The sequence below is a fragment of the Symphalangus syndactylus genome, chromosome 12 (genome assembly GCF_028878055.3).
Source record: "Symphalangus syndactylus isolate Jambi chromosome 12, NHGRI_mSymSyn1-v2.1_pri, whole genome shotgun sequence".
In the NCBI taxonomy this organism is placed as follows: domain Eukaryota; kingdom Metazoa; phylum Chordata; class Mammalia; order Primates; family Hylobatidae; genus Symphalangus; species Symphalangus syndactylus.
The window spans coordinates 82,031,057-82,042,009 of NC_072441.2; the positions used below are offsets into that span (position 1 = coordinate 82,031,057).

At 49.2% G+C, this 10,953-nt stretch overlaps 1 protein-coding gene across 1 annotated transcript; it reads left to right on the plus strand.

The window, feature by feature from the left end:
* The first annotated feature begins 7,761 nt into the window (after nucleotides 1-7,761).
* On the plus strand, nucleotides 7,762-10,904 carry SNAPIN (SNAP associated protein). Its single transcript, XM_063626581.1, has 4 exons — nucleotides 7,762-7,969; nucleotides 8,220-8,266; nucleotides 8,530-8,648; nucleotides 10,271-10,904. Exons 1-4 carry the CDS (start codon nucleotides 7,827-7,829, stop codon nucleotides 10,370-10,372), a joined length of 411 nt encoding a protein of 136 aa, XP_063482651.1. The 5' UTR covers nucleotides 7,762-7,826; the 3' UTR covers nucleotides 10,373-10,904.
* The last annotated feature ends 49 nt before the right edge of the window (nucleotides 10,905-10,953 follow it).

Sequence of the window (10,953 nt, forward strand, 5' to 3'; positions counted from 1 at the left end):
AGGGCAACAGAGTGAGACTCCATCTCAAAAAAAAAAGATTTTGGCCAGGCGCGGTGGCTCATCCCTGCAATTCCAGCATTTTGGGAGGCCAAGGCGGGTGGATCACTTGAGGCCTGGAATTCGAGACCAGCCTGGCCAACATGGTGAAACCCTGTCTCTACTGAAAATACAAAAATTAGCCAGGCATGGGGGCAGGGGGCCTGTAATCCCAGCTACTCGGGAGGCTGAGGCAGGAGAATCGCTTGAACCCAGGAGGCAGAGGTTGCAGTGAGCCGAGATCACACCATTGCACTCCAGCCTGGGCAACAAGGGCAAAGCTCCATCTCAAAACAAACAGATACACATGTATATATATAAAGCTGGGTGTGGTGGCATGTGCCTGTAGTCCCAGCTACTTGAGAGGCTGAAGTGGGAGGGTCACTGGAGCCCAAGAAGTCAAGGCTACAAGGCTACAGTGAGCTGTGATCACACCACTGCAGTCCGACCTGGGTGACAGAGTGAGACTCTGTCTCAAAACAACAACAACAACAACAAGCCGGGCGCGGTGGCTCATTCTTGTAATCTCAGCACTTTGGGAGGCCAAGGCAGGTGGATCACTTGAGGCCAGGAGTTTGAGACCAGCCTGGCCAACATGGTGAAACCCCGTCTCTACTAAAAATACAAAAATTAGCCGGGCATGGGGGCAGGGGGCCTGTAGTCCCAGCTACTCAGTAGGCTGAGGCAGGAGAATCGCTTGAACCAGGGAGGTGGAGGTTGCAGTGAGCTGAGATTGCACCACTGCACTCCAGCCTGGGTGACAGAGCAAGACTCCGTCTCAAAAAAAAAGGAAACAAAAACACCCCAAAACAAACTAACCAGTAGAAAGTGAGATGTTTAGAGAGATGGTGGAAAGCTGTATAATACATCAAACTCAACCTGAGCTCCATTTTCTCTGCCCACCCAGGACTGGCAGAGGCTGCAGGCATTGTGATGGATGCCAGGCAGTAAATACCTACACATCTGCTGCCTAAGTTTTGTAATGGCTGGCAGCCAGATTAACTGCACCAGATCATCATCCACACCTCCTGCTGAATAGAGATGCAGCTGCACCAGGCACGACAGCTGCTGAACCCAGGTGCTATACACCATGCCCAAGCTCAGCTGGGTCCCCAGCCCTAGCTGACCAGGCTGTGTGGCTGCAGGTCAGGGTGCCCCACCAAGCATCAGTCTGCTCATCTGTAAGCATCAAGTGAGAGTTCAGAAGTAAAAATGCTTGTAAAATATAAGTCCACTATCAGCTGGGCATGGTGGCTCATGCCCATAATCCCAGCATTTTGGGAGGCCAAGGCAGATGGATCACTTGAGGTCAGGAGTTCGAAACCAGCCTAGCCAACATGGCGAAACCCCATCTCTACTAAAAATACAAAAATTAGGCCGGGCGCGGTGGCTCAAGCCTGTAATCCCAGCACTTTGGGAGGCCGAGGCGGGCGGATCACGAGGTCAGGAGATCGAGACCATCCTGGCTAACACAGTGAAACCCCGTCTCTACTAAAAATACAAAAAAATTAGCCGGGCATGTTGGCGGGCGCCTGTAGTCCCAGCTACTCGGGAGGCTGAGGCAGGAGAATGGCATGAACCCGGGAGGCGGAGTTTGCAGTGAGCCGAGATCGTGCCACTGCACTCCAGCCTGGGCGACAGAGTGAGACTCCGTCTCAAAAAAAAAAAAATACAAAAATTAGCCAGGTGTGGTGGCATGTGCCTGCAGTCCCAGCTACCCGGGAGGCTGAGGCAGGAGAATTACTTGAACCTGGGAGACAGAGGTTGCAGTGAGCTGAGATCATGCAACTACACACTGCACTCCAGCCTGGGTAACAGAGAGAAATTCTGTCTCAAAAAAATTATATATATATATATACACACACACACACACACATACACACACACACACACACATCTATATGTATATAAGTCCCATATAAATAGCTGTAAATCCCCTATGCTGGACTATTGTGGGGAAGATAGAAACCCAACAGGCTCTCTGAGGCAGTCTGCCCAAAGTGGGCTTTGCTTGTGGAGAACCATAGGAGGCTGCTGGAATACAGGAGGATCATGGTCTCTGAATTTTCATGCACAACGTCTCACTAATTCTGCCCCTCCCTGTCCACTTCTCCTCCCTTTCTCCTTATATCTTGGTAGGTACCCTCTGCCCTTTTATTGCTCATACTTTTCCATTATGATACAATTCCTCCTAAGAAAACCAAATACTTGGGACAGAAATGGGGAGGTTGGGAAACAAGACTCATTAGAGAGGCCTTCTGGGTAGTGGTCAGGCCTTGGAGGTGGGAACACCAACATTTCCCTGTGACTTGTGCCCAAGTGAATAAAATCATACTTTAGATCTAGAGCTTCCTGTAGAGCAGACAAGTGAATTTTCCAGCTGTTGGACAACCAGGAAGAACCTTGAAGCTCTAAATTAATCCTTTTTGCCAGCTCTGTGAAAATGATTCTGAATCCTTTAAATATTTTTCCTTTGCCAGCTGGCACAATGTTTGTCAATAGAGGACACTGGAGGAACATTTCAGGAGGAACCATTACTTCTTTGTTCTGGTGGGTCCCGGAACATGACTTCAGGACTTATCTCCAGCAGTGCATAGCAGCCAGTAGTACCCAGTGGGCAGCAGCTTCAGGCTGTTTCATAAGGAAATGCCTCCTGTGAGCCACCTCCCATACATAGCTTTCCCAGGCACTCTAGAGGGTAGAATTCCTGTAAGTTCTGGAAGGCAGATTTCTGGCACATTCCATCAACATGCCATCACAGCAACCTCTGAGTCATTCAGTGAGCCACAGCCATGCCCTTTTCTTTTTTTCTTTTTTTTGAGACGGGGTCTCACTCTGTTACCTAGACTGGAGTGCCATGGCTTGATCTCAGCTCACTGCAACCTCCACCTCCCAGGTTCAACCGATTCTCCTGCCTCAGCCTCCTGAGTAGCTGGGCTTACAGGTGCTCACCACCACACTTGGCTAATTTTTTTGTATTTTTAGTAGAGACAGGGTTTCACCACGTTGGCCAGGCTGGTCTCAAACTCCTCACTTCAAGGTCAAGTGATCCACCCACTTTAGCCTCCCAAAGCGCTGGGATTACAGGCATGAGCCACCCGGACTTTTTTTTTTTTTTTTTTTTTTTTGTGAAGCAGAGTCTCGCTCTGTCACTCAGCCTGAAGTGCAGTGGTGCCATCTTGGCTCAGTGCAACTTCCACCTCCTGGGTTCAAGCGATTCTCCTGCCTTAGCCTCCTGAGTAGCTGGGATTACAGGCGTGTGCCACCACACCTGTATTTTTAGTAGAGACGGGGTTTTGCCATGTTGGCCAGGCTGGTCTCGAACTCCTGACCTCAAGTGACCCACCTGCCTCAGCCTCCCAAAGTGCTGGGATTACAAGCATGAGCCACTGCACCTGGCCAAGCCATGCCCTTTTCAACAATGTCTGGATCTCAGACCTGGTGGCTAGAGCTCTTCCCTATGTGCTCTAACTCTAGGAGTAACAGCTGCTCCTAACATCTGCTCTTCCTATGTGCTTTAGAGTTCTCTCCGCTTATTAGCCAATTCCTCATTACTCCAATCCCCCGTCATCAAATAGAGTTGATAATTCTTTACAGTAAACTATCCCTGTTGATATTGTGTCATTTGTCTGTCTTCATTGGACCCTGACATACAAACAGCATGGTGGTTGTATGTGCAGTAGTTGGATGGGAAGGGGCATTCTTAGGACCTACATCTTCAGTGTCTCTGGAAAAGCCAAGGCCTGGAGGAGGGCCACAGCTATATGATACAGGTGAAGGCAGAGAGGAAGGGGGTTTTGTGCTGAATACCTTGGGCCTAGAGTGTGATAAATGTTTAGAGAATGAAAAATTACACTAGCATTGGCCTTCAACCTATTACCAAACTTCAGGGATTCTTCAAGACCCTTGTCCAGTTTTCCTCACAAGTGTCCCAGGAAAGGACAGAGTCTAAAATTCCTTTCAGCACTACTTTTCTCTAAGCAGGGGTATTATGAAATCTGACTGGTATTTTAGAATGCAGACTGACCTGGAATATAGAGACTCCAGGCAAGAAGATCAGTCAGGAGGCCTTTGCAATAGACCCCATGAGAAATAAAGGTCAAGAAAAAGGAAAGCATAAAAACAAAACACATGCTTTTCCTCAGAGAACCAGCCTTTGAAGTCAGATTACTAGATAACCATACTAAAAAAATTATTTGTTGTTGCTGGGCACGGTGGCTTATGCCTGTAATCCCAGCACTTTGGGAGGCCAAGGCAGGTGGATCACCTGAGGTCAGGAGTTTGAGACCAGCCTGGCCAACGTGGTGAAACCCCATCTCTACTAAAAATACAAAAATTAGCCAGGCGTGGTGGCAGGTGCCTGTAAGCCCAGCTACTCAGGAGGCTGAGGCAGGAGAATTGCTTGAACTTGGGAGGCAGAGGTTGCAGTGAGCCGAGATCGCGCGACTGCACTCCAGCCTGGGCAACAAGAGTGAAACTCCATCTGAAAAAAAAAAAAAAAAAAAAAAAAAAAAAGCCAGGCATGGCAGTGGGAGCATGTAATCCCACCTACTCGGGAAGTTGAGGCTGGAGAATTGCTTGAACCTGGGAGGTGGAGGTTGCAGCGAGCCGAGATCGCACCCCTGCACTTCAGCCCAGGCAACAAAGCAAGACTCTATCTCAAAAAAAAAAAAATTGTTGTTTATCTGAAATTCAAATTTACCTGGTGTCCCAAGTGTTTTGTTTATTCTGTTTGCTAAATCTGGCAATAGGGAGTATTTAATCTAAAGAATTGAAGAGGCACCTGAAAGGACAGTGGCCTAACACAAGGGTTTCTTGTGCAAACAAGAAAGTGGCCCATCAACCTCCAAGGCCCTTTCCCAGCCCAGGTGAACACCTGTTCTCTCTTTCCAGTACAAGCCTCAGAGATTTCAACACTTTTCCATTCCTCTTCAACACTGTCACCACTCTCTCACCTGGGCTTCCTTTTCCCAAGGCCCGACTGTGAAGCAGGTTGCAGTTGCCTTGCCACTTACTCCCAAAATAAGCTCCTAGCCTCTTGCAAGTGTTTTACCTCTAATCACCAGAGAGGAAGATACAGGGACACAAACGTAATCAATGACAAAAAGTGTATAAGGTGGTTTTTGGGGTGTGTGTGTGTGTGTGTGTGTGTGTGTGTGTGTGTGTTTGAGACAGAGTCTTGCTCCTTCACCCAGGCTGGAGTGCATGGGTGAAATCACGCCCAGGCATGATCACAGCTCACTGCAACCTCTACCTCCCAGGCTCAAGCGATCCTCCCACCTCAGCCTCTCGAGTAGCTGGAACTACAGGTGTGTGCCACCATGCCCAGTTTTTTTTTTTTTATTAATTTTTTTGTAGAGATGGGAGTCTCCCTATGTTGCACAGGCTGGTCTTGAACTCCTGGCTTCAAGCAATCCTCCCGCCTCAGCCTCCCAAAGTGCTGGGATTAGAGGCATGAGCCACCCCACCCAGTGTAAGTGCGTAAGGTTTTAAAAGTTATCACAGTTGGGGCTGGGCTTGGTGGCTCACACCTGTAATCCCAGCACTTTGGGAGGCTGAGGTGGGAGGACTGCTTGATCCAGGAGTTCAAGACCAGCCTGGGCAACATAGGGAGGCCTCGTCTCTACAAAAAATTAAAAAAAAAAAAAGTTATCACAGCTGGGGTCTTAGGTTTAGAGCTGCTGACCAGCAAATCTCACAGTGATTCAAATGCCTTATCTTCCTTTATTACTGAAGATGAAGCTCAAGGCTGAACATTCTGGTGCCCATTTATCACCATGGATGCCTTTGCCTGTCCTCCAGGAGCATTTCTGCTCATATATCCTTCCCCATGGCCTGGGGAATTGGGAGCCACCGGAACACATTAGAGCCTAGGAGACAGATGTAAATTATCTGGAAAGCCACAAAAAAACCAAACCGAATTAAACTAAGGAATCATTGTCTTCATAATTCTCAGGGAAAAAGAAAACCATGGAAGGGTGTCTTGAGGCCAGGAGTTCGAGAACAGCCTGGGCAACATAGGGAGACCCTGTCTCTACCAAAAAAATTTTAAAAATTAACCAGGCATGGGGGCAGGTGACTGTAGTCCCAGTTACTTAGGAGTATGAGGCAGGAGGATGGCTCAAGCCTAGAAGTTTGAGGTTACAGTGAGCTATGATAACATCACTGCACTCCAGCCTCAGCAACAGAGTGAGAACTTGTCTCTAAAAATGAAAGGAAAAAGAAGTGAACTAAGGAAACTTTAAAATTTATTTTTATTTTTTGAGACAGGGTCTCACCCTGTCACCCAGGCCGAAGTGCATGCAGTGCCACCATCTTGGCTCACTGTAGCCTCAACTTCCTGCACTCAAGGTCCTCCTACTTCAGCCTCCCAAGTAGCGGGGACCACAGCTGTGAGCCACCATGCCTGGCTAATTTTTTTTTTTTTTTTTGAGATGGAGTCTCGCTCTGTCGCCCAGGCTGGAGTGCAGTGGCACGATCTCGGCTCACTGCAAGCTCTGCCTCCTGGGTTCACGCCATTCTCCTGCCTCAGCCTCCTGAGTAGCTGGGACTACAGGCGCCCGCCACCACGCCCGGCTAATTTTTTGTATTTTTAGTAGAGATGGGGTTTCACCGTGGTCTCGATCTCCTGACCTCGTGATCCACCCACCTCGGCCTCCCAAAGTGCTGGGATTACAGGCGTCAGCCACCGCGCCCAGCCGCCTAGCTAATGTTTTATTTCCTGTAGAGACAGAGTCTCACTAGGTTTGGTGCCCAGACTGATCTCGAACTCCTGGGCTCAGGTGATCCTCCCGCCTCAGCCTCCCAAAGTGCTGGGATTACAGGAGTGAGCCACCATGCCCAGCCTGCATGTTTACATTATTCAGCCTTAAAAAGGAATGAAATTCAGATACATGCAGTTTTGTACATATTTAATGCCATTAAAAATATACTCTTTAGAAATAGACCAGGCGTGGTGGCTCACGTCTGTAATCCCAGCACTTTAGGAGGCTGAGGTGGGAGGATCACCTGATCCCAGGAGTTCGAGACCAGTCTGGGCAACAAACATAGTGAGACCTCTTCTCTACAGAAAATAGAAAATTAGTCAGGCATGGTGGCTAACACCTGTGGTCCCTGCTACTTGGGAGGCTGAAGCAGGAGGACCTCTTGACCCCAGGAGGTGAAGGCTACAGTGAGCCAAGATCGTGGCACTGCACTCCAGCCTAGGCGACAGAGAGAGACCTTGTCTTAAAAACAACCAACCACAAAAAACTCTTTAGAAATAGAAAACGATACTACGAATATAATGTGGTTTCCTAATAAAGTTTTTTTTGTTTTCGTTTGGTTTGGGTTACTTTTTTTTTTTTTTTTTTTTTTTTTTTTGAGGCGGAGTCTCTCTGTTGCCCAGACTGGAGTGCAGTGGCGCGATCTTGGCTCACTGTAACCTCCGCCTCCCGGCTTCAAGCGGTTCTCCTGCCTCAGCCTCCCGAGTAGCTGGGTGCCCGCCACCATGCCCGGCTATCTCATAAAGTTAACATGGGAAGGCTATGGACAACTGAAGTTATTCGCGTTTATTTTCACCTTTGGAGAAAACAAAAAGTATCCACTCCAAAAACTGGTTCCTTTCTACAACCTGACCTTTGGAGATTTTCAAGACCAGCCCGCCCGGCTTGCTCCAGACTCCATTTCCCAGAAACCCCAGTGTCTTGGTGGAGACAGCATTTCCCGGGCGCCCCCTCGCGGGGCAGTGCGGCGCGGCTCCGGTTCCCGGCGGCCCTCGCGGCAGGTTCCGGGCGTCAGGACAGTTCGTGATGGCCGGGGCTGGTTCCGCCGCTGTGTCGGGGGCAGGGACCCCGGTGGCGGGGCCCACAGGCCGCGACCTCTTCGCCGAAGGGCTTCTGGAGTTCCTGCGTCCCGCTGTGCAGCAGCTCGACTCTCACGTGCACGCCGTCAGGTGCCCGGGAGGGAAGTTGGGGGCGGGGCCTGTCTCTCTGGCTTTGTAGGGGCGGGGCCAAGAAAGTGTTCTGGCTGGGAGTGGGCATAAATTTAGGAAACTGATTCGAGGCGGGGTGGACAGGCGGAAGGCCGCAGGTAGAGGGTTCAGCGGAGGCCAGCTTCTCTCAGTACTTGGTAAATACGTAGGGGAGTTCGTTTCCTGAGCTCCGGTAACTGCCTGACCTTGTAGGCCTTGTACCTCTTTGCAGAGAGAGCCAGGTAGAGCTCCGGGAACAAATTGACAACCTAGCCACAGGTGAGTGAGCATCCCTGTGTACCCGGAATCCTTCAGCCCACTTTCAGGACCTTAGGTTTTTGCCAACCCCTGGGTTGAGTTTCTGTCACTTGCTTCCAGGGCATCAGGGCTGCCAAAGGACTCCTCCTTTCAGGGATGTCTTAAATCTCTAATGGCTGTGGCCCGTTTGGGTGCAAGTGTTTTCCATCCCATTACCAGCCTGCTTTCCCTCAGAACAAGAGATGAGCCATTAGATCTTAGCTGCACCTTACTTCCATCTCCAGAACTGTACCGCATAAATGAGGATCAGAAGGTGGCCCTGGATCTTGACCCCTATGTTAAGAAGCTACTTAATGCCCGGCGACGCGTTGTCTTGGTTAACAACATTCTACAGAATGCTCAGGTAAAAGAATATCATACCAACAGTGATTCTTTGCTCTTTTTTGTAAGTCCTCAACACAGTAAAAGCCACTGTAATTTTAAAACTCTTTGGGGAAAGGGAAATTCACTTCTCCCAGTACTTGAAAAATACCTAGGAGAATTCGTCTCATTCTCAGTATTCAGTTGCTGCCATTTACGTTCTTGTGTGTGTGTGTGTGACAGTCTCCCGCTGTCACCCAGGCTGGAGTGCGGTGGCTCAATCTCAGCTCACTGCAACCTCCGCCTCCTGGGCTCAAGCAATTCTGCCTCCGCCTCCCGAGTAGCTAGGACTACAAGCGTGCACAACGCCCAGCTAATTTTTGTATTTTTTTCTAGAAGTAGGGTTTTGCCATGTTGCCCAGGCTGGTCTGGAACTCCTGGGCTCAAGTGAGCTTCCCACCTTGGCCACCCGAAGTGCTGGGACCACAGGAGTAAGCCACCACACCTGGCTGTTTTTATGAGACAAGGTCTGTCACCCAGGATGGAGTGCAGTGGCATGATAAGGGCTCACTGCAGCCTCTACCTCCCAGGCTCAAGCGATCCATCCACCTCAGCCTCCCGAGTAGCTGGGACTACAGGCATGCACCACCATGTCCAGCTAATTTTTGTATTTTTTTCTAGAGACAGGGTTTCACCATGTTACCCAGGCTGGTCCCAAACTCCTGCATGCAAGTGATCCACCTGCCTGGGCCTCCCAAAACGCTGGGATTACAGGCGTGAGCCACTGTACCCAGCCTGTCTGGCCTTTTTTTTTTTTTTTTTTTAAATAGACAGGATTGGCCGGGCGAGGTGGCTCTTGCCTGTAATCCCAGCAGTTTGGGAGGCCGAGGCAGGCGGGTCACCTGAGGTTGGGAGTTCGAGACCAGCCTAACCAACATAGAGAAACCCCATATCTACTAAAAATACAAAATTAGCTGGGCGTGGTAGCGCATGCCTGTAATCCCAGCTACTTGGGAGGCTGAGACAGAAGAATCACTTGAGCCCGGGGGACGGAGGTTGCGGTGAGCTGAGATTGCACCATTGCACTTCAGCCTGGGCAACAAGAGTGAAACTCCGTCTCAGAAAAAAAAAAAAAAAGACAGGATCTCACTATGGTGCCCAGGCTGGTCTCAAACTGGGCTCAAGTGATCTTCCTGCCACTTCCTCCTAAAGTGCTGGGATAGGCATGAGCACCATGCCTGGCCTACATTTTTTTATTTTTTTTCTGAGACAGAGTTCTCCCTCTGTCACCCAGGCTGGAGTGCAGTGGCATGATCTCATTTCACTGCAACCTCCACCTCCCAGTTTCAAGCGATTCTCCTGCCTCATCACAGCGCCTGCCACCATGCCCAGCTAATTTTTTTGTATTTTTTTAGTAGAGACGGGTTTTACCATGTTGGTCAGGCTGGTCTTGAACTCCTGACCTCAGGTAATCCACCCACCTCAGCCTCCCAAAGTGCTGGGATTACAGGTGTGAGCCACCACACCCAGCCTACATTCTTATATATACTTTAGAAGACTGACTTTGAGGTAGACCAAGCCCGGTATTTTTCAGCACCTAGTTCACTTACACTCTAAAGCCTTTCACAGCAGTTATTAAGATTCCAAACCTTCCTTGTCTTGTAGGAACGACTGAGGCGGCTAAACCACAGTGTTGCCAAGGAAACAGCCCGCAGGAGAGCAATGCTGGATTCGGGAATTTACCCCCCTGGCTCCCCAAGCAAATAACAGATGAGCCTATGGACTCAGTAACACAAGTACTGTTCCCCAGCTGCCTTGTTTCAAAGACATGCAAAGATCCTAGGAGACAGTCCCCGTAGACCTTCAGACATTAAAAAGGGAGCTGTACGGTTTGTTTGAAGCACTTCATCTTACCCATTTATGTAGGGGCCCCGGGAAACCTACACACAGCCAGAATGAGGTTCCCAAAAGACTTATGTTTATTATGGCTCTTGCTTCCTTTCACAAATGAGCTGAGGCCTCTTTTTTTTTTTTTAAGCTGCATACTTGAGGCTTACCTTATTCAGGCCTAGTTAACCAGAGGGGCTTCCTTTGTATGTTACATGCCTGGTTACATGGGCCTGGGCAGCATGTCCTCTACCTGTGACTTCTCATTTTCCTGTTTACACTGGGGATCTGGAGAGGGCAGGCAAAGTCAAAGTGAATGACCTCCGTCCAACCCACTTTTTTATTGCACTGGCTTGAATACTGTAGCAGTGTTGATAGAATCATTTTATTCAATAAATACTTAAAACGATGATATTCTAGTTTACTCTGGTATATGGAAAGGTTCCAGGAGTTTGTACTTT